This window comes from Lipotes vexillifer, unplaced genomic scaffold (assembly GCF_000442215.2).
Source record: "Lipotes vexillifer unplaced genomic scaffold, Lipotes_vexillifer_v1.1 scaffold170, whole genome shotgun sequence".
Lineage (NCBI taxonomy): Eukaryota > Metazoa > Chordata > Mammalia > Artiodactyla > Lipotidae > Lipotes > Lipotes vexillifer.
This window is the reverse complement of record NW_006772326.1, coordinates 1965300-1989407: the sequence shown is the minus strand read 5'-3', so window position 1 is coordinate 1989407 and position 24108 is coordinate 1965300. Positions and strand designations below refer to the sequence as shown.

Genomic DNA, 24108 nt, shown 5'->3' with positions numbered 1-24108 from the left:
AAAGGCACAGAGTTGGAATCAAACAAAAAACTGACCTAGGCCCTTATGATCAGCCCTTTTCTTGGAACAAAAATGGCTTGATTAAAATTTCATACATTCTACTCAGGATATAATAGTCTCTATGTAAAAAAAATTGTAATAACAGTCAATATTATATGAGATAAACTATCTTAAGAGTTTAAATACAGAAATACAGATCTTGGGCATGTCATGGCTCGTGTTCAGATAGGCAGACTTGACAGGGATGAACAGAAATATACTGAGTTGACTGAAATAAGCAAAAAGGCAATTCTTTAAAAAGGTATGGTATCTATTAACAGTTACAAGTTAGACGTTTCTGACGACCTTCGCAAGCAAGCTAAACCAAAACAATGGAATCCAACTGAACTGAATGTACTTGGCAGACTGGAGGCTCTGAGGATTCACGTGGATGTTGATGGCAAAGACACTGGAATCCACTTCCATTTTGGTAGGTTTTGATTGTTTTGTTTGTCTGAAGTCAGAGTCTACGATCTTAAGTAATTCTGAATGGTTCTAATTTAGTCCAGGTTTGATCATGAGGCAATGATCGTGCTAAAACAAAACTTTAAGCCACTCTGTTCTACAAGTTGGAAGGAATGGAATAGAATTGTTCCGATCATTGATCTGCACTACCCAAATTCACCATCAATCGTCCTCTTGGCGCTACCAATAAAGACAATGTCTTCCCAAGATGAGACCTGTACTCAGGTGCCTCAGCAATACTTGCTTTCTTCTTTATCTTCTGGTGAAACTGATGCCTTTTTGTACTGTTCACATTCAATCCAGGAAAATTCAGAGGAACTGCTAGCCTCCACTGGCATGCTCCTGTAGGAGTGCCCTGGAACTTCTGCAGAAGGGTCCACATTCACACCAGAGGCCCTCAAGTCCTGGGATGGAGCTGCATGCTTTGGAGACCAACTTTCTTCACAAGCAGAACTGGGCACATTGCAAGTGCCCTCATTCCTCCCACTCCCTGTCTTTCTGTCAAAGCCCAGGAATGTAACCTCAGACTGGCTGCATTCAAAGGGAGTTTTCTGAGTCGTTCTCCCTTTTCTCCAACCTTTATCATGAGGCAGCGATGGATTATTCTGGTTTTCATCATCTTCCACTGGAATACTTGGTACATTATCGAGGAACAGAGGAGAAGGGCTCCTGAAGGACTTCAAGGATGTGGGAGGATCTTCCGCAAAATACAAGCTGGCTTGAGTACTTTCAAGAACAGTTAGGACCTGATTAACCAAGAAGCCAAAACACATTGGATGAAGTCTGAATAACCTCTCCTTTTACCTTTTTCTTCTGTCTACTATTAAGGAATATTCTCTTATTTTCATGAAATAAATTCAACTATAGAATTTGAAATGCAAAGGAATTAAAGATTAGCTAAACTCCTTCATGTTAAGAAATTAAGTGACTTGAAGCAAAGTAGAAAAGAAATTGATCATCAAGAGACCTGACTTTAGGCCTAGATTTGCCACCAACTACTTTGTGACCTTGGATGAATCTCTTATCATTTTTTACTTCAGCCTTAATATGTGGAGGATTGGAAGGGGTCAGGGGATGGTGAACCCAATCTATAGTTCTCAAATGCCAGACTACCTAGGGAAGCTTTCTTAAAATACAGATCCCTTAGCCCCAACCTAAAGGTGGTCATTAAAAAAATATGGACATGTGGGCCCAGGGATCTGTATTTTAAAAGCTTTGCAGTTGATTTGGATATGCAGCTGAATTGAGAACCATTAACCTGATATAAAATAACATACATTCACACACACACGTAATTTAAAAAATACATATAGAGAGCTTTATAATTTACAAAGTGTTTTCACACACATCACCTCATTTAACCTGCACAAACATTAATATCCTCACTTTATAGATGAAAAGGCTGAGGCTCAGAAAAGGGAATCACTATCGCTAGCCAGTAAGGAGCAGACCTGTTACCTGACCCCACGTCTTCTGGCTCCCAATTTCACGTTCCCTCCATTATATATCTCAAAGCTCCTTTCCGGGCCCAAGAATGCAGGTCACACAGCTCTTACTTGTGGTGTCAGGCCTAGAACACAGCTCTCCTGACTCCCGGGCCAATGGTCTTTATATTCTGATTATGTCAACTCCTTGTTTAAAACCCTTCCATGGCCCTATAATAGACTTAGGATGGAATCCAAATTCCTAGAATGGAATTCATGTCCCTCGATCACCTGGAACCTCCTATTACTTTAAACACGTCCAGCTTTTGCTCTCCACCATCCCACTTCCATGGTGCTAGACTATCTGCAGTCTTGGTGCCAAGGAATCCACTGCACCTCTGAGCCTTTGCAGGTGTAGGTTCTCTCCCTGGAATGTCCTTCCATCTTTAATACCTAAATCCAACCTGTTCTTCAGATCATAGCTCAGCTATCACCTCCATCAAGAAGCTTCCTTGACTTCATAGGCTGGGACGTATTCTGACTCTATGCTCCCATATTGGCCTGCGTTCTCATCCATCATCATGCTTATCTTCTGGTACCAAAACTTCATGTTTATAGATCTGACTCTCCCTTTGGACTGTGAGCTGAAGGGCAGCAATTTAGTATCTTGATCACTGTTGTATCACCAGCACCTAGTCCAAAGTCTGGTACGTGCAAAGCAGGTACTAAATATTTGTTTATTGTAAACAAATAAATGTCTAGATGATTAAATTGATGTACAGATGAGTAAATTAAATTAAATTAAAAAATCAACAAGGGAAATACGTGTTGCATTTAAAAAAAAAATTTGACCGCACCACGCAGCATGTGGACTCTTAGTTCCCCAACCAGGGTTTGAACCCAGGCCCTGGCAGTGAAAGCGCTGAGTCCTAACCACTGGACAACCAGGGAATTCATTGATATTCACATAGATACACAATTTATCCAATTTAGATTTTCCATGGTTCCATGGACTCAGTTTTTAAAAAAACCATGGGTATACATACTTCATCCATCGAGGGTCTTAATTTTGCCCGTGTTGCAGCACACCGGCCTGCCAAAGAGAACAGCTTGGCGGAAAAATTCCGAGGACAGGGATGTACTTTCTTATCTAGAAATGAGATACATGAATCGAGGCCTCTCTTCTCCAGCAATTCTATAAGGAGATCCCTCTAGGAAGAAAAGGAGACAACCTCATCACTGAGAACTCAGAATCTATCCGAAAAGTGACCAAGAAATAGGCACAGAGATGAAGACAATTCTTACCAGCTGGATATGCTTTGGCTCATCTAACACCACTTTACAACCTGTCAGAACTTCCATTATTACCTACAAGGAACATATAGAAAGTCAGCTACATAATATTAACATTATACACATAGTAATAATTACTAAATTATTATAAATATTACAAATATTAAATATATACACATAATTAGTCGTGACTATTAACCTCAATGCTGAATACAGTTCATTCTAATTAATGACTTTACATTTCATTACTTGATTGATTATACAAAATTAATGTATAAGACAATGAGTAACAGAAAATCAATAGGTCTAAAAGCTAAAGCCTTTAAAATAATTCTTGGAATTTAGTGTATTCTTGGCAACAAACACTTCGACTTTGTTAACTCGTAGTTGGTACTTACAATTCCAAAGCTGTAGACGTCTGTTTTAACAGAAAGTTTGCCCTGTCTGATATACTCTTCTGGCATGTACCACAAATGCTTACTGCTGCTGCTGGTCATGCTTATGACAGAGCTCTGAGGTTCTAGGTGGGGCCGGATGTGTGCCATGGCAAAATCAGTTAGTTTGGGTTGAAACTGATCATCCAGAAGTATGTTTGCACTGAAATTGTGATCAAGGGCAAACAAGACAAAAACATCATAAAGGTATTTCGAAAACAGGGCAAGCTCACCATTATATCTGATCAATTCCAAGTAAAACCATATGTTATTTTCCATGAACTTTTTAAAGGACATTTTCTCGTTTTTCTTAAAGTATAAATCCAAGTGTTGTATAAAACCTAAAACAAAAACCTGACCTAGGAACAGCAGGCATTTCAAATTTACAGGCACATATATGGAGTTGGTGGATAAAGCTGATGCTTTGTCAACAGGAGAAACTAAAGTTAACCAAAGCAGCTTTCCTTGTGTTCTTCTTACATGCATGTAATGAGAACATTAACTGAGTTTTAATCAGATTATAATTAAGTGTCTGATGTGCACAGGGCTGTGCTGTGGAATGCTCGGCTTAGAGCTACTGCTCTGCAGTAATTTGAGGAATCTTTGGTAGCCCCTGCCTTCCTAATAACCCTATTCCGTTGTTCCACCTCTATGGATTTTTTGTCTTTGAGTCTTTTTTAAAATATAAATACCTGCAGAGGCAAAGGCAAAGTACTCAGAGTCAGTTTTAGCTGCTTGGCACATAAACACCTCAACAGTCACTTAACACATTAGCTGAGAATAAGCAGCAACTTCTTTTATCTTTGAAGGGTGGTCTTAGCAGGGATGGGAAATGATAAGCTTTTCACAGGGCACACACCTGGGAGCAAGTCCCAGCTCTGCCTCTTCCTGGCTCTGTGACTGCCGGTGGGTTACATCACCCTGTAAGCCTCAATGTCATCTTTCCTCACATGTGAAATGAGGAAAAAAATAGAACTCACAGAACTGATATGGGGCATATAGATAGCCTGGCATACAGTAATGCTCAATACTGGTAGCTGAGATGAAGATTAGCAACCCCTCATAAGACAGCAGATGGACATTGATAAAAGAGGTAGGTGGATCGGGAGAAAGCCATCTACTTTTCCACTTTACTTAGGGCTATCTAGAGCTTGCTTTTCGTCCCCTGAAACCAAAGCTTCCAACAGTAGGCCTGCCCATCCAAAATGCCACATGGGGTATTTGTAGTAAAAGTGGGATATAGGATAAGAAGAAGAAATTCTTAGTCTAGAACAAATATTGGATCTTATGAAAGTTCTAGAAATTCTTGCTGTCCCTATACAAGTAGGCCAACAGGCAGACCCTAGTTCTAAGGTCTGAACTACAGGTCTTATTATGATTCAGAGTATTGAGTCCTAGTTCTATTTAGAGGGTTGGATGCTAATGTCTTGAGAATTCTAGTCCAGACTTTGTCTAGGACTGAGTTGACAACAGACAAAATGATGGGACTCCCCAGGGCCCTTTAAGGATAGAGAAAGATGTGCTCTAAACTTTATTTCACTCTCCCTCCTCTAAAGGTGGCAGGAGAGTTTCAAGGTCCAAAGAGCCCACCTTGTCCATAAGCTGAGGGCCTTTACTTGTTGCACGATCCTTGTACCTACAAGGAGAAAGTCAGAGAAGGCCTGGCTCTCTAGACTTGTATCAGTAAGCACAGTCCTCATTATTCTCCTTGCCTGGTCTTTTCTCCCCAGATATTTCAAACCTGGCAGTTTCTGAGGCCAGATGGGGTCTCACACAGCACACCATCTATGTTACTCCTTACCTGGTCTCCCACTTTCTCAGTTGGAGAACAGTGGTAGCTATCCTGAACCTCTGAATGTGGGGAATACATTAGAGCCAGACCCTACCTTCAACCCAGCTCTAGATAAGAACAGACATTTAGCTCTTAATGACTTCTTCCACAGGTGTACACTTCATTTGTTCAGATCAAGGCTGGGGCTTCCAGAGATGCCCTGATCATTTCAGAGTCCCGGGGTATTTAATGCAGGAGTTTGCCAGGTGTGCCAGGAGGTGAGGTGGGCAGAGAGTTTCATTAACTCTCATTACCAGGACCCAAGCTTCTGCCACCCTGAGAGCCTGGCTCTCTTCTGCCCCGCTGCCCTACCACTGCCCCCCACCCCGCTTTATTTCAGCATAAGAGGAGGACAGCAAAGATCTGAATGCCAGAGCTTAAAGGTCAAACATCTCACCCGCTTCTTCCTTCACCCTAGCCTTAAGAATGGTATAAAACCATAACTTAAAAGAGAATGCAAAAAGTTGAACTGGTGAAACGGAATCCCTGAAGAACAGGTCTTTTCTACGTACAAAAGGTCTTTTCTAACTACAAAGAAACACCACCGCTCATAATCTAATCCATTATTTGATCCTCAGAGAAACTGGGGGAGTTTTCAGCAACTGGTGACTCATGCTTCTGTAAGAGGCAGAGGTGAGCTGAGTAACCACAGCGTTACACAGAGTTACACATTAGAGGACTTTGGGTTACACAGAGGACTTTGGGTCAGTGAGAAGCCATCAATAAGAATGTGAAATTGTTCCAGGGCACTGCATTTACACTTTGAATAATGAAAGTGTGAAGACAAATCGCTTACCAGCAGACTTTAGTGTACAACATAAATTTTGAGTCCAGTGATTTACTCTGTTCTAAATAAAGGTTAATGGTAGCTAAAGAAGGATGCTCTCTTTTAGGAAAGTGGGAACTGCAAAAGGCCCTTCAACAGTCAATTGTACCTGAATTCTCTCCCCTCCTTCAACCTCAAATAGAATGTGCAAACATAAGGTGCCGGGCTTCCCTGGTGGCGCAGTGGTTGAGAATCTGCCTGCTAATGCAGGGGATGCGGGTTCGAGCCCTGGTCTGGGAGGATCCCACGTGCCGCGGAGCAACTAAGCCCGTGAGCCACAGCTACTGAGCCTGCGCGTCTGGAGCCTGTGCTCCGCAACGGGAGAGGCCGCGACAGTGAGACGCCCGCGCACCGCGATGAAGAGTGGCCCCCGCTCGCCGCAACTGGAGAAAGCCCTCGCACAGAAACGAAGACCCAACACGGTCAAAAATAAATAAATAAATTAAAAAAAATAAAAATAAAATAAAACATAAGGTGCCTTCAGTTACCTTGCAGGTCAACTGAATGCATTCACCCTACAGGAGTAAAAACAGACTAACAGAACAAAGACAACATAAAATAACTAAAATCACGTAACAACAGAATGCAGCAAACAGATGAGAAACATCCAATGGCCCACGCCTTCAATTTAGTGCTTCTACCACCTATTTCTTCTCTTCTCTCCCACAAGGCTACTTACTGTAGCAGAGAGACCACCATCTCTCTAGATAACTCTTCTAGCAGAAGGACTAGTAGTGGTACATTAAGGTGATGGGGAAAATCCCACACAAAGTGGTGAATTCGTATTCTGATTCTGGGGATGTTACTTCATCTCTCTATTGCTAGGGGTCTCTAGGACAACTCTTTTTGGGTACCTTTGGCTCACGTTGTCTCCTAATTTAAAGCTGAAGCCCTTGGGCCTTAAATATAAAGCAAGATGATACACCTAGATTGTAATGCAGGATCTGAATTTAAGTGCAAATATGTTTGACATGTAAGCGCATGACTGGTTTTTAAAAATCTGTATCTATATTTTGATTTTAGGGGGAGTTGTTGGTGCTCAGTAGCTCAGTCCCTGAATACCTGGCAACTCTCAGGAAAAGTCTAGACTTCACTTAATTGGCCCCAGAGATAAAGAGCACCCAACTGGCTCTCCATGACAGCCTGAGGCAACAGGACAGCTTGCTGTCTGTGTCACCGCTGTTGCAACACTAAGACACCCCTCACCAGATGTCTTGCAAGACCCAGTTTCTCCGACAATCTGCAGATTACTAGAAAAAGGCATACACACCCTCTCCCACTTCAGCATGCAGTGTATCTGGCCTCAAATGATGCCAAGTATTATGGCTTGTTCTTGCTTTATTGGTGTCTTCTGAGTCCTAGGCCCAGACGATAAGGGGTCTTCCTCCTTTAAATGTGAAATTTCGTCTCTGACCAAACTAGCCCAACTTCCCTGAGCCTCAACTTCCTTGTAGGTAAAAAGATCTGATGATGCTTACCTCACAGGATTGTTACAAGGACTAAATGAGAAAACATAAGCAGAGTGCCTGATGCACAGGGAGAGAACATGCTTTCAAGGATGTAGTCTGGCCACTGTCCATCCTATACCCACCACCTTACCTTAAAATCCTACAGAACTTGGTTAGGTGTCTCTAGAAGTTCAAGGACACCAATTTGATGTAACAGAGGTACAGAGGGTTGCAGGATAACCCTGGAGATCTGAACACCCTTGAGTTAATCAGTTTCAAGGCATCAATTGTGTTTCAGAACAGTTCCAGAGGACTTCTGGAAGAACCTGACTAAACTAATATTCCCAGATATTTTAAGACCATGGAGAGAAAAATATACACATTGTTTGGTATGTATGTGTGCATGCATGTATGTATTCCTGTATATAAATAAATGAACATTGGGGTTTAGAGACAATAGTGGTAAATAAAATTAATAGGGAAAATTTTAATTTACATAATATTTGTTTTGGCATTCCTTAGAAAACATGAACATATTTGGATATTTTAGAAGAAGGCAGGCACGAGGGGGAAAATAGGAAAAATCTGAAGAAAAAGAATTGCTGTATCTAAAATGTCTCTGAAAAACAAAAGTAGTTTTTTTTGGCAGGGGAGGGGGGTGACGTCAGACAGGGGGGAGACTGGTTAATTAAACCATCAATCAAACAAACATTTGCATTCCCTGCATTTTCGGGCCCTGCTAAACGCTGAGCTGGAGCCCGGTGGCCTCACCACACACCTCAGGTCTTGGGGGCAAAGGCAGGAGGAGCTTGGGCCCATGGGCAAGGGTGACGCAGTCACACTGAAGGAGCCCATGTGTGGCTGCCCGCCCTCCTTCCCAGCTACTCAGTCTTTCTAGTCCCTCACACAGGAAATTCCCTACGCACTTACTACGGCCATATATATTTGATCAATTTCCATTTTTAAAAAAATTCATTTTTAAGCAGATGGCTTCTTCCTTCCTTTCTTTCCTAGACCACCTCCCTCGTATGAAAGACCGTTTCACTTGGCAGGAGACACACGGCCATACCATAAGAGAACATGATCTTGTAGGGAACATTAGAAATGTTCCCCAAGATTATCTCCTCACTTTGGCAACATTAACAAAAATGAATGTCTGGGATGAAAAATGCCAGGGGTAAAAATGCATTTCAATTTAAAATCATTCATAAATGTGAAAACAGTTACGCTCGCTAAGAAATAAGATGGAAATAACAAGAAGGCTTACTGCCTTCAGATGCTTTTATGTGATCCCATAATTCACAAACATCTTCGTTTTCCCCAATAAAAATGTGAGGGTCTTTCGCCAAGAACAGAGACTTCAACTCTTTAGGATTCTTTTCTTTCAATCCTTTTCCTCCTCAGATTCCACCATCTGGAAATGGATTTGGTTTTTATAACATTCTCTTTGCAGAGTTCAAATTACTAAGACATTTTGGGGGTAACTAAACCAGCAGACTTCTTGAAAATACCTTTGAAATGTGGTCTCGGCTTCATCCTTGGTGTTCTGCAGCTGTGTCCTTGAGAGTGTCTTCCTTCGAAGACCGTTAACTCTCTCTCTCTGCCTGCACAAGGTGAAGATTCCGAATGCAGACCACCAGGCCTAATCTCCCCCCCAAAGTCGGCCGCCTGCTGCCGTTTTCACTAGGAGTCCAAGGTCAACATTTCCAAATTTGCACATACTAATTATGTTCTCTCCTGTCCCATTTCCCTGCCTCTGCTGAGGAAGCCAACATGCTCCCAGGAGTCTCGGCTAGAAAGGCTTAATTACCTAATAAGAGCATGACTGTTGGACCCACACAAGTGTGGAACCCATCTACAGATATGTGACTGAGGCAGGTTACTAACCTCTGTAAGTCTCAGCTTTCTCCTCTGTCAAACCAACGAACGATAAGACCAAACGATGCGTAAACTCAGTGCCTTGGCTTTCACTGAGCTCCCTAATACGTCTGCAGCCTATCAGCCACGTTGAAGGTACTAACACTTAGCGGTGCAGTCAGGATAGACTGGGCTTACTGCTGTCTGGGGGCCTTTTTATGCTGCTCCCCTTACCTGCAAAGTACTCCCTCCCACTTATTGTCATACAAATCCACTATGCAGCTTGATTCACCTCCTCCATGGAGTTTCCACTCGACTGCTCTGAACTCCAGCAGCCCTCCTTTCTCCAAGTTCCTACTGTCCAGCCTGCACTCTTCGATTTGGCACTCCTCAGAGACCAGCTTCTGCTGTTTACAGAGCATAATGCTGAATCTATACAAGATACCAAGTAAACAACTGATCATATAATCAGTCTGTAAATTAAGAGAATTTGAAACCGGAAGCAGCCTTAGACCACTGGGCATATGGCAGGTATGTGGCCCAAATGTGGCCAAAACATCCTCCCACATTCTTGGCAGACATCACTGAGTTCAGAGCCACCCACCCCAGATGCCCTTTCAACAAGGCACACGGGAAGTCATTCAAAGATGGAATGTGAGATGAAACAGATTTGTCAGCGCTGCTAAAAGTATAACCACTTTTTTTCAGATGAGGTAAATGAGGCCCAGCTGGTTGAAATGACTCATTCTATGCAAAATAGCTTACACTAAAGCCTAGCCCTCCTATTTCCCTGTTCAGTGTTCTCTCTATTTACTATAGTTAACTGAAACATCTTTTTGACTCAGCTATTCGTAAAAGATCAAGAAACTGTTGATTACAAGGCAGAAAGGAAATGAATTTTATCTCTTCTTCTCTTTAGTCGTATATAGATAATTCCGGTGCCAAAATAACGGCTAATGGGCGAGTCACATTTTGGTGCAGCACAGAGGAAGTTCTAATAATTAGAGTTGCACCCAAATAGAGGTCTAACAATGTGCTATGCAGGGGTCCAAGGACAGGTCAGATGAGATACCTGAGCCTCCATTAGGTGGGAGGAACTAAACTCACTGCCAAATCCTGGGCTGTGCATCACAGAGATGATCTTATTTCATCCTCACAACCCTGGTTAGAAGAACAGCGGTTCTAGTTCCATAAAGGAGATTTTTGAGCCTCAAGGAACTGAGTAATTTACCCACGATCACACTGCTGGAAAGCAGTAAAGCTGGCGTTTGTACTGAGACCTGGGAGACCCCAAAGGCCACATCCTTAGGCAGTGACAAGGGACAGGGGCAGCAATGAGATCACTGGGGTGGGTGCTGGAAAGGGGGAAGGACGGGGAAAAGACTGGGGAGGGGTGTTCCTGGAAAACAGGCAAGTCAGAACTCTCCCTAACCTGCTCTAGGGTGAGCAGGTGTCTGGAGGTGCCTCCTGAAACATATCTGAGCTCATCCTCACTCGGAAGCTGATCAGGGGAAAGCTTGGCCAAGATCTAAGAAAATGTGGTGTCATGTCATTCTCCAGCCACAGCCCCTAGATTTGTGAGTATAGAGCACAGTACAAAAACAAGCAGGTGAAACGGCACAGAATTTGAAAGCAAGAAGAGGTCCAACTCGAGATTATCCCACTTGGCTCTGATGTACAGGTGAGAAAACTGTGGCCTGAGAGTGGGGGGGCAGGGTCTGGACTCGAACCCAGACTTCCTGTGCTCTTTCCACGTCACCCCCGTGACAGCATTTCGTGTTGCCCAGACAGAAGGTGCTGCTCATACTTTGGGTACCAGGCTGCTGAAGGATAACCTTACAATCTTCATTTTTAAAACTATTTTTAAAACAACGAAGGTGTGAGCTTATCAAGCTTCTTTGCAGACAGAATTACAGAGAATGAAAACTGTGGGATATCATTCGGCAACTAGAGACTCCTTCTTGAAAGTTCTGATTCCCTGGTTTGAGACAGAAAGGTCTGATGCCTGAGTTATTTTTTTTCTAATAAATTTTATTTTTATTATAAGAGTAGACATACTCCTTAAATAAGAATTTAATATCAAGTAGAAGTAAAAAATAAGCCATTAAATGAAAAGCCATAGTCTCTCCATCTAATTAAAGCCTTATTGATATTTTGGTATGCTCCATTTTTAATCTTTTTTTTTAAAATTCCTGAAGTTGTAGTTCTACAAGGTTATAATTGTGTACTGCTTACTATTTCAATTTGGCTTTTTGCACTGTCACTTTATGTACACTGTACGTTATTTCATACTATTAAAAACAATATTTAATAATGTCAAATGATGTATGATGACTCTTCGGTGATTCATCAGTCTGAGGCCCAAGTGCAGAAAAGAAAGGTTTTCCACTTCTCACTTCAACAAAAACAGAGCCCTGACTTACTCACAGAAAAGGTCACTGTTTTAACACATACTGAGATGTCCTTTTTTGAGCCAATTACCAGGGCTGTGCCATAAAATGACATCTCTTCAAGAAGCTGCCTTTCCTCGCAAAGAATTAGAAAATTAATATGACAAAGGCCGAATAGTAGGGATTTCAGATGTCCCTGAAAGCACAAGGCTGTACACAGTGGGACTAAGAATCGGGGAGGCCCAAGTTTAGAATGGAGTAAAGGATTCATTTAAAAGAGATTCAGGAGGGTGATCTAGGTCAGCCAATTCACGTTTGGTCAAGACTGCAGGGGACTGAATGTCATTACCATCTGACAGATGTTCAGTGCCCTGAATGAAATGAGCTGTTCTCATTCCAGTTTCTAGAGAACAGGTGTGCACGTCACCAAAGGAACGGGGGAAAGTCTACTGTTATAGTTGGCACTAATTAACACCTTTGCTGGCAGGCTCAGCAGAAAGGCTGAGTTCAGTGGCTGTGGAGGGGGCTGATTTGCTCTGGAACAGATGGGGACACACTGATGAACCCTTGTGAAACCACAATTCTCAAATCAATGCCCAGAGCCCCAGAATTCCACACCTTGACACATGACTGGGTGGGTGTAATCTATAGATGGTTATGTTTGAGCCCTTGAACCCCCAGAAAGGCAACAGTCAGCAGCAGCCCCTTCACCAACAAAAAATAAAATAAAATACACTGCTAGCTTCACTTCCAGCTCAATCCTGCCTCTTCCATGAAATTCTACCTTTCTCTGATCAGATCTCTTTTGCTACTCGTATCAATATTACCTGTTGAGCACTCTGTGTTATTTAAGTGATTTTATAGCTCAGCACATCCAGACAAATACCTGGGATACTGGCCTGAAAGAAATAGCCTCCTTTTAAATGGTGAGACCACCTAAGAGACTTCAGAACCTTTCTGTTCCCACCTATACCCCAGAGAGAAGAAGCCTCAGAGTCCCTTGTAAGAGCCTAGCTTATCAAGCCCAGGTCCTCAGCCTAGGAAGTGTTCAAAGCTCCATCCAACCCTCTCCCCACAATTTTCCTTATTTTTCTCCAGTCTTATCTTTCATTATTCTCCAATCTCATCCTTTCCTCTCCAATCAACCAACTTGTCTTTTTTTTTTTTTAAGTGTTTATTTATTTATTTATTTGGCTGTGCCGGGTCTTAGCTGCGGCATGCGGGATCTTTAGTTGTGGCACGTGGGATCTAGTTCCCTGACCAGGGATCAAACCCAGGTCCCCTGCATTGGGAGTGCGGAGTCTTGGCCACTGGACCACCAGGGAAGTCCCTCAACTAACTTGTCTTGATTTCATTATACACCCAGCATTTCTTTACTCTGTTCCCTTGAATAAATTATGCCTCCACCAGGAATATTCTCTTCCCTTCTTTCAACCAATCCACTGACAATGACCGTCTCCTCAAAGATTTGGCTTGGAACTACCTAATTAGAATTAGCCTTCTCAGACCAACCACACATTAGGCATACCTAGTGTCACACTATATATCTTCTGTGTTTTCACTATCGATCTGATCACCAGGTTGAAGCTTCAAGATCAAGACTATGATCGTCAATGTCTTCCCCCCACTGTGGTCTAAGACAATGCTCTGCACACAGCAGATGTTCCATAAATATTTGTGAACTAAAATGAACGTGATTTGCAAAATGTTCAATAAACATGTGCTAACACAGAAATGATTTCTATGAAAAGAGAACTTAGTTTGTAGGTCCACTTTTCAAACACAATAAATTGATGATAGAGGTAAGGGCTATGGACAGAATATTTGTGTCCCCCTAAATTCCTATGTTGAAATCCCAACCCTCAATGTGACGGTATTAGGAGGTGGGGCCTTTGGGAGGTGATTAGGTCATAACAGCTCCCCTCATGAATGGGATTAGTGCCCTCATAAAAGAGACTCCAGAGAGACCCCTCACACCTTCCACCAGAGAAAAGACGGCCACCTGTGAGCTCTCACGGGACACAGAATCGGCCAGGGCCGTGATCTTGGAGTTCCCAGCCTCCAGAACTATGAGTAATAAACATGTACTGTTTATAAGCCACTCAATTTACAGTATTTCTGTTAGAGCAGCCCAAACGGACTAAGACAATAAGTAAAAGGGTGATAAGTAAAAAGGCTGACTGGCCAGAATATCTCTTAGCCTCCGCCTCTGCTACTCCTGCCACTTCTTGACCATTATAACAGGAGCCACAATTTAGTGAGTGCATCCTCTTTGCCAAGCCCCCGATAGACCTTCTGCCATTTAATCCTAAGAGGTAGAAGCTATTATTCTCTTATTAGCACTCTGCAGAGGAAAAAACCTGAGGCATAGAGGAGTCAAGCAGTTGGCTCAGAATCGCATTTTAAAGCCAGCCTCTTAAACCAGATCTCTCTGATTTAAACAATTGTGGATACTGAACTAAGAGGACAGGATGGCAAGAAGGTGGGGAGGAAAGTACAAGAAAAAGAAAATCATTTGGTCACATTTTGCAGAGTGCCATGCAGCCGACTTCCTCCCTAACTGTGGCGGCTGCAGTGGTGTGGCCCCATCCTTTCTTCCCGATCCAGGGAGGCACTCGGTCCCCAACAGGGAGGCGTGGCTGCTGAGGGCTCCCAGCTGAGCCCCAACCTGGGAATTGCTAGTGGGAGAAAGGAGCTGCCTCACCCCAACACAGCCCCACTCAGGGCTGGCTGGATGCAGGGATGCCAAAACCCAAGCACCTTGCCTCATTTGGGGACAGTTTCTAAGGGCCACCCCAACTTCAGCAGCCCCCATGGCATCTGCTGAGGCCTCTACTTCCATATCCCAGCTCAGCTTCTCCAACTGGCCAATTCTGTCTTCCTCCTCCTTCCCTTACTTTTGTTATTCCCGAGAGCATTCTCAAAAAATTCCCCTGCAGGCAAACCTCTGCCTCTGAGCCTACTTCCCGGGAACTTGCCTGAAGACACTTGCCAATCATGAGAAAGCAGAAATCAGGGTCACAGCCTGTGCTCTGACCTGAAAGCAGGAGAGGCATGTTGGAGGGGCACAGGCAAATCTCCCTGCCCAGTGTCAGCTGTGGGAAAGCCTTGTGACTCAGGTCGGTGGTCGGTGGCCTTCCCTGTCCCCCTCTCCCATCAAGTACCAGGACCTCCACACTGTCTCCCTTCTCATCCCTCTTTCCTATCAAGCTCTGCTTTCAGGAAAGGAGGTAATGAATCAGTCACACAAAAGGAAAATGTTTAAAATTAATGGATTACTTCATGGGATTAAAAATAAGTTCAGGGCTTCCCTGGTGGCGCAGTGGTTGAGAGTCCGCCTGCCGATGCGGGGGACACGGGTTCGCGCCCCGGTCCAGGAAGATCCCACATGCCGTGGAGCAGCTAGGCCCGTGAGCCATGGCCGCTGAGCCTGCGCGTCCGAAGCCTGTGCTCCACAACAGGAGAGGCCGCAACAGAGAGAGGCCCGCGTACCAAAAAATAAAAATAAAAATAAAAAAAAGTTCAAGCCACTTTAAACCAAAGAAAGAATATGTACAGCAAAATTCCAGGTATTTATTTATCTATCTACCCAGTTAGAACACATATTTAAGCACCTACAGTGCTGAGCTGGCTGAGAGCTGAGTGGAAGAGGGAGGTTCCACTAGGTGGAACCTAGTGGTTGGTTTCACCGATTGCTGAGACTTTCACTGTCCGTCTCTGACCCAGGGCCCGTGAGGGCGCACAAATTTTACGCTGATTCCACTGGCAGTTGATGAACTGCCACACTGCAACAGGAGAAGATGCCTACGGGTTGTGTCCCCTCCACCCTAACCCCACCACTCCCCCAGGACAAAACAAAATCTAGAGTCTTTTTATACGAAATTCACTTCACCAGAAAAGCAAAGTAAGCAATCAGTTCCTCTTGGGTTCAACTTGAAGGCGCACTTAAAGCTTTCCCCAAGATACTAGGTGACGGTTCACAAGAGGCAGAGCCTTTTAAATTCAGTCTCCCCTGCTATTCAGCAAAGATGTATTTACCTACTTTGAGACAGGTTCATGATGAAGGGCACACAGGAAAAATGCACAGCAGGGTGGGGTGGGGGGGTTTGCTACAGGGTACACTCTTTGTCTAATGATTCTTTACGTCTGCTGAAGAAGAAAAAAGACGGAAGATGTTGCTTCTAATTTTCTCACGTGTCTCAAAAATGAACACTGGGATTGCCGCTCAGCTTGTCACAGGTGAGTACCTACAGCTAGGAGGCAGCGGGCTCAGTGGCATTGGCAGGAGGCTGGAGACTCAAGGAGGAAGAATTTAAATTGCCCATCACTACTGTTATCTTGTGAGGAGTCCTTGTATAAGCCACTTAACCTTTCCTGAGACCTCAGTTTCTTTTTTTTTTTTAAGTGAGATGAATACAGGTTCATTTCACAGTTTGCTGTGCGGTATAATTAGTAAAATACACAAAACTGTCTATCCTACACTGTTCATTAATAATTCCCAAAGATAATACAAACTCTCCGATGGGCAATATAAGTGCAGCCTTTAAAATTTGGGAAAATTTGGTCTACCAAATTTACCTAAAAAGGTAAGATTTTAAATACTTCAATGAGATTTCTTAACACGTACACAGACACACCAGGGAAACTACAGACAGAAAATAGGGTGAAGTCCGACTCATCCATGATGATGAAAGGGGCCTTCAGCTATAACCTACAGCTCTGGGATAATTTACCTTGATATACTGCCACAGATGACGGAGCACGGTTCCGTGCTGTGCAAGTACTGAACGGCTTTGGTTGTTCCTATTAATATACTGATTCGAAGGTGCCAAGAGAGTGGGGCTGTGTCACCCTGAAAAGACAACAGTAGTTGGTTTGGTTGTATTTTCTGAGTAAAAACCAATACACGCTAATGAGGAGGTGGCGAGAGGGGGTAAATGAACATTGTAGTTTACCATAACCTATTTTTAATTCAAAATAGGTTTTCTTCTACTACCAACGCTGGTTCTAGGCCCCTTTATAGGCAATGGAAATACCCAATAATTTTAATGTTATCTTAATTGAAATATGGCTAATAAGATGTTTAAGAGTTCACTAAATAAGATTTTTAAATTATTGTGGCACAATAGTGTGGGTAATTGAAAATAATCCGTTTTTATTCTCATCTTAATTGAAATTTAACCAATTTGGAATCAGTTTTTAAACTTATCTTTCAGAAACATCACAAAAGAGAAACCATGGCATTTATTCAACCTCGTTCCTTCTCTTTAAGGTGTCTATCACTTTTATGTCTATCCTTTGTACTGAATGGTACTTTGCATAAAGTTATGCAAATAAAAATTATCTGAGAAATAAGGGTAGTTGATGTAAACTCATTTGAGACATGGTATCAATGAGGAGTAAGGACCCAGCAACTCTTCTGGCCACCATGTTGCACAACACACAATAGCTCAAGTATTTCAGCAGCTGCTCCAGGGCTTTAGAGGGTCAGAGTATCAGGCAGAGTAATAGATATAACTTACTACACACTGTAATCTGTCAAAAAGTGATCCATTTCTCATATACGGATAAACCAGGCAAAACTTCTCACTCTCTGTAAAATATGCAGCCAACTCCAATATGTTTGGATGTTGGAACCTTGAAACAAAAGATTTTTTAAATCCATCAAACTGTTTATTCAAATAGGAAATGAATAACACTGTTTTGGGGATGGTAGGGTGGGTTGGGGAATAGGTATAAAGCAGAATATAAATTTGGCCAAGAGAGAAGGAATTTCAATGGACACATGATACAGATTTGCCTTCCAAATTGGTCTAAAGCGTTCTGACAGATATTAGCCAATATCCAAATATAAGACAGACATTTTAAGAAAGTAAGGAGTTCTTAAGATTTGGGGTTTTGGGAACTTTACAACAAATAGAAAACAATATTTGATATTAACTTATTTTTATCAACATGAAACCCAATATAACTTATTTATTAAAGACAATACAACTGAAATTATCCATTTCGTTGCTTCAGGTATACATGTGTAACTAAAGTCACCAAAATAGAAGAGTTCGGAAGACTGTTTTCATTCATCTATTTACTGAATGCTACCATGTCAAGTGCTGTACTAGGCCCCAGTCACACAGTTAAGAGACATCCAGTGCCTTCAGAAAGCTTGTATTGTTACCTGAAATCTATGTGACTAGTAAAGTTTGATGTTGAAAAACACATCACTGATTTTTAAATCCCAGAATTCTGTGTCAGTATCATATACATTTTTCAGGTTCCTTTTTAAAAAAACTCTATTTCTTTTTTTTTTTTTTTTTTTTTTGCGGTACGAGGGCCTCTCACTGTTGTGGCCTCTCCTGTTGCAGAGCACAGGCTCCGGACGCGCAGGCTCAGCGGCCATGGCTCACGGGCCCAGCCGCTCCGCGGCATGTGGGATCTCCCCGGTCCGGGGCACGAACCCGTGTCCCCTGCATCGGCAGGCGGACTCTCAATCACTGCGCCACCAGGGAAGCCCAAAACTCTATTTCTTGAGGGCATGTGTCATCACTGTGAAAACCAATGGAACCCAGTAACAGCTATGAAATATAAAACATGGGAAATTCACCACACATACTGTGAACTCAGCTCAATTCAACAATTATTTATGGAACACCTCCTATGTCTTAGGCATGCCTGGTGATATTAAAATAAATAAAGCTATTTTTCCATAAATGGTGTTATATATAAAATCCTATTATAGGGCTTCCCTGGTGGTGCAGTGGTTGAGAGTCCGCCTGCCGATGCAGGGGACATGGGTTCATGCTCCGGTCTGGGAGGATCCCACATGCCGCGGAGCGGCTGGGCCCGTGAGCCATGGCCGCTGATCCTCTGTGTCCGGAGCCTGTGCTCCACAACAGGAGAGGCCACAGCAGTGAGAGGCCCGCGTACCGCAACAACAACAACAACAAAAATCCTATTACACATTTCTTCAGTAGCAAAACTTACCTATAAAACACACGTGTGTGTGTGCATGTATGTGTGTGTGTGTGTGTGTGTGTGTGTGTATACCTCCCTTCTGAGTCCCTCTATTCCTTCTTCCTCAAGAAAGGCAATGTGTGGGTGTGTGTAAGTGTACATACATAAACACATAATACAATCCCTTAAGTAGTTCCTTTAATATTAAACAAAAAAACCTCATCCTCAGGTCTCAGCTTAGATGTTACTTTTTCCAAGACACCTACTCTGCCGCCCACCCGCCTCCCCAAATCAGCATTTCCTCCTCCCTCAGTGCTCTGTACTTGCTTGTCTTATTATTTAACTTACTGAAATTGCCTGTTTGCTTGTGCACTTCTCTCCTAAACCCACTCCAGACAGTATGTTCTAAGAGGAGAAGCCTGCCTCTGACCTATTTACTAGTAAATGTCTGAGAAGAGGGAGATTGAGTATGATTCAGGAAATAAACTGGATCTTGTTAAAAAAAAAAAAAAGTACACTCTGCCTCAGTTTCCTCATCTGCAAAATGAGGGTAATAGCAGGACTCACCTCACAGGATTGTTGTGAGGATTAAAGAATTAATACATGTGAAGTACTTGGTATAGGGCCTAAAACTAAAGAAATATTAGCAATATAAATGATAATGATGGCACACCAGGAATATTCAACGTCATAGAGTTGTTAATTCTCTCTAAAGTAATACATAAATGCCTCAGCAGAATAAATCCAAATGGATCAGATATACAAATGTAAAAAATGAAAATATAAAAGTACTTGGAAAAAATGGCATAATTATTTTATAACCTCTCAGTGGGGAAGGCCTTTTAAACTATAATATAAAACCCAGAATCCATAAGAGAAAGTATAGATTAAATTCAACTACATGAAAACTGTTTCCACATGGCAAAAACTAGAATAAGCAAAGACAAACGAAAATGTGGTAAAAAAATTATTTGTATCTTGTAACATAAAAATAGGGCTAATTTTCTCTAATATATAAAATGCTCTTACAAACCATTAAGAAAAAACCCAACAGCCTAATAAAAAAATGGGCAAAAAACATTAACAGATATTTCATGGAAAAGGAAATATATCTCTTAATATATGAAAAGATTCATTCATCATAGAAAAAGAAATTTAAACTACACTGAGAAACCATTTCCACTTAGCACATCAGAAAAAACTAAAAGAATAAACGCTATGTTATCAAGAATATGGGGAACCAGGCACTCTAACATATGACTGGTATAAGTGTAAACTGGTATAGCTTCTACTGGAGGACAATGTGGTAACATGTAAACACATACAACCATTTGACCCTATAATTTTATTTATGTGAAGCTTTCTTAGTTTTCTAAGCGATATTAAAAAGTTTTCCAACAGGTCTGAAATAACATATATAAAAGGTTTCTTGTTGTAGCATTTTTTTTTAAAGTAAAAGATTAGGAAAAATCTAAAAATCCATCAGTAGGAAAACGGTTAATTACATTACAGCACGGCACACAGTGGAATAGTAAAATAAACAAAGTGAACAATGTATGCATGCTACCTCTTGTGTGAGAAGAGGCAAGAAGACAAAATACATATATGCTTACACATAAAATATCTCTGAAGAGATATACGGGAAACTGATAACTCTGTTGCCTTTGGGAAAATCACCTGGGTGGCTGGATGAGAATAGTGGAAGAAAATCTCTTGGCTTACCCTTTTGCCCTTTTGGAATTTTGAAGTGTCTGAACTTATTATTTATTCATAAGCAAAGAAATAAAGTTTAAATATAAAAACCTTATTACAATTTTGGTTTTAGTTTTTTGTTGACTAAATGATATATTAAGTGTTTATACTTAGCCTCTAACATTTTGATTTCTGGTCCTGGGTATAAACGGAGAAGGACTTAGGACAATACCTCCCTCCCCGCAATTCATGTATTGGTTTAGAAAACATCTGAAAAGAACATTTTCTGTTTGTAAAGGGTGATGACTGGAACTCTATAGGGTTAGGGGCCTTCAGTGAGACAGGCTGCACAGCTGCACATATGAATATATATGAAAATGAAGTCATTTTAGTTTGTCTCCAAGGACTTTCAGGCTCATGAATGAATTCCCAGAAAACAATGTGCACATCGAAAGCACTTGATTTCTTTGCCTAAAACTCTCTTCCAGAAGAGGTTTATATTGATGAGACAGTTTCTTGACTGGAATGTCTCTAAGAAAGGGGGGCAATGGTAAAATATATACAATTCTAGAGTTCTAAGAATTAGTTTACATTCAGTCATGTTAGTCACACATGATTTAACCTATTTCCCTGTGACAGTTTCTTGTTAAAATATGTTCAAGTGAATTATGGAAATGGTCTATTTTAAAATGTATTCCAGGGAATATACTAAAGCAGATGTCAAAATTTTACCCAATGTTCTAACATCCAACCCACATTTATTAAATGCCAACCATGCCAAGCTCTGTGCTGTAGAATCAAAGATGAACAGAGATGAAAACCAGGCACAAGTGGAGAAATCCAAAGCAATATACTCACAGCAGTAAAACTTCAAGCTCAGATAAAAAGCTCTTCCATTGTTTCTTACATTGCATTTTTTCCCCCTAAATATCATAAAAAAACAGAAGAAAAAAAATAAGGAAAGGATCTCTCTATTTCTGGGATTCTTACCTAGGGTCTATAGTCTCCCCGAAATTAGATACTTTATGGTATAAATGCAGATGAACATTTTTCTGGGGAGAGGATCCTTAGCTTGCATCAGACTTTCAAAAATCCATTAACCCCAAAACAGATTTAGAACCACTGCTTTTGAATTAGAAGTTTTTCATGAAATGTATCATACTGCTCTATTTTTTATTCAAACCCTTTCACCATATTTTGTACACATTTACATGAATTCAAAAATATGTATTCAAAGAAAATCCCATGACAGAAACTCCCCACTTGATCTCAAAGAATCCTGGTTGTGATAGTTGTATTCTGATTAGAATTGATTTCAATAATTTGGCATTTATGACTTGGGTCATTTGGCTGTTGGTTCAAGTTTACCTTTGTACTAATTTTGAAAAAATGGGCCCACTAGGAAAATGAAACATATAACTCCTTACTTCAAAGAAGATTCAGAAGCTAGCAGAGTGACTGACATATGAATAAATTAATGAATTCAATAATATTGTATGGAGCACCTCCACTGTTCTCGATGGCTTCATACACCTGACATCGTTGCACGTCTCTGAATCTCAAATTCCTAACTTCTACCATGAAAGGGTTAAAGTAAGTGTGCTCCAGTTATCGTTTGCAAATTGCTAGACAGGGCAGAGTTCTTTTTTGTTTTTGTTTTCTTTTTTAATATTTATTTATTTATTTAATTTATTTTTTGGCTGCACTGGGTCTTCGTTGCTGTGCGCAGGCTTTCTCTAGTTGCAGCGAGCAGGGGCTACTCTCCATTGTGATGCGCGGGCTTCTCATTGCAGTGGCTTCTCTTGTTGCGGAGCACAAGCTCCAGAGCGCAGGCTCAGTAGTTGTGGAGCACGGGCTTAGTTGCTCCACGGCATGTGGGATCTTCCTGGACCAGCGGTCGAACCCATGTCCCCTGCATTGGCAGGCGGATTCCTAACCACTGCGCCACCAGGGAAGTCCCATGGCAGAGTTTTTAGAGCTCTCTGTCCTCAGGAACAAAGGGAGGGAAATCCAACAGGAATCTTGAAAACTATTTTCCAAGTTAACCCAAGAACTCAGAAACAATAAACTAGTCTAACAAATCATTTGCAAGGACCACATTATGAGAATTTACGTTTTAAAAAACCACTGCCCTGGGAGCAAGTGGATTGGGTCTCAGGCCCACCTCTAACACTCATTATTTGTGACTTATTGTTACCAAACCTCCCTGGGGTCCTCGTTTTCTTAATCTGAAAAAGTGAAGGGGTTAGTTTTTGTGTTCATGCTACCCTAGCACTCTTGCTGCTCAAAGTGTGTTCTGTGCACGAGGAATACCAGCTTCTCTGGGAGCTGGTGGGAAATGCTGAGTCTCAGGTCCCTACCCAAATGTGCTGAATCAGAATCTGCACTGTAAGATCCCCAGGTGAGCTGGATGCACTAATCTAACACACCTAAGTACAGTTCCCAGCCTCAGTCCCTCTAAGAAAGGTTACTGAAATTAAGGTCTCAATGTTACAAAACTACATTTATAGTAAAAAATGCTCTGTGGCTAAGGCTTCATTAAATTATCTCATTTTTCCTGATGTATATGTGTATGTGTGTGTAGGAGTTTGTACAATCTCTAGGTCTTGGGTAACTTTGTTACCTCCTGCCTTTTTACTAATACTGAATAGCAACTAAATTCATGAAAACAGCCTATGTGCTTCATTCAACTCACCCAACAAACATTTACTGAGCAACTACTATAGGCCAGGCTCTGTAATAAGGCACTGGGATACAAAGATAAATAAAAGCTCCTTAAAGAAAACCATCCTGAAGAAATCAATACTATGAGACAGTGGTATTTTGCTGCGACTGTACAGAGGAGGGTCACCAAAACCATCCTGGAGCAATCAAGGAGATGATCATTGTCTTCGGGACAGAAAGGGCAAAGACATCCCATTCTGAAGCCAGACCCCTGGAAAGAACACTCCCAAGAGGGAGTGTGAGTTGGTGGCAGCTGCAGAGAGAAGAGGAAAGTAGACGCATAGAGTCTTTGGGGAAGTGGCCCTGGGGCTCAACCAGAGGAGAATGTACAGATGGGGCCAGGGACACACTGGCCCTAAGAAGCAGCCTTCAGTTAGGACACCTCTAGAGTAACCACATTCTTCTTGTTGAATGGTTATAACAATAGATTGCTTCATTTCTTCATTAGACGTTCATCTTCTCAGGAATCTTGAGATGTCTATACAGAATTAGTGGGGCAAATGCAATTTGAGGAAATGGACAAATTGGGTTAATAATTTTTTTAAAGAGGCGCTGTAATCTAAGCTGCAAAACTGGGGCCACCTCAGATCCCTCCTTCTCCCCCATTTCCCCAGCCCTGTCTAACACATCACCAGATTTGCTCCATTTCACCTCATCTTTCAGACACAGTACCCTCCCTTGCCATGCCCACTGCCTCTGCCCTGGCTTAGAGCGGTTACACTGGTCACACATCT

The 24108-nt window shown here is 41.9% G+C and overlaps 1 protein-coding gene across 1 annotated transcript in view; it reads right to left on the bottom strand.

Annotated features, from left to right (window-relative positions):
• Positions 1-289: 289 nt before the first annotated feature.
• The window catches only part of IRAK3 (interleukin 1 receptor associated kinase 3), a 48977-nt gene continuing 25158 nt past the window's right edge, over positions 290-24108 (bottom strand). The window contains exons 6-12 of the mRNA XM_007447390.1: positions 21509-21573; positions 17530-17644; positions 16741-16859; positions 3620-3818; positions 3234-3296; positions 2975-3139; positions 290-1250 (exon numbers count right to left, since the gene is read on the bottom strand). Of these exons, the coding sequence (XP_007447452.1) occupies positions 735-1250; positions 2975-3139; positions 3234-3296; positions 3620-3818; positions 16741-16859; positions 17530-17644; positions 21509-21573 (1242 nt within the window). The 3' untranslated portion in view covers positions 290-734. The remainder of the gene's footprint in view (positions 1251-2974; positions 3140-3233; positions 3297-3619; positions 3819-16740; positions 16860-17529; positions 17645-21508; positions 21574-24108) is intronic.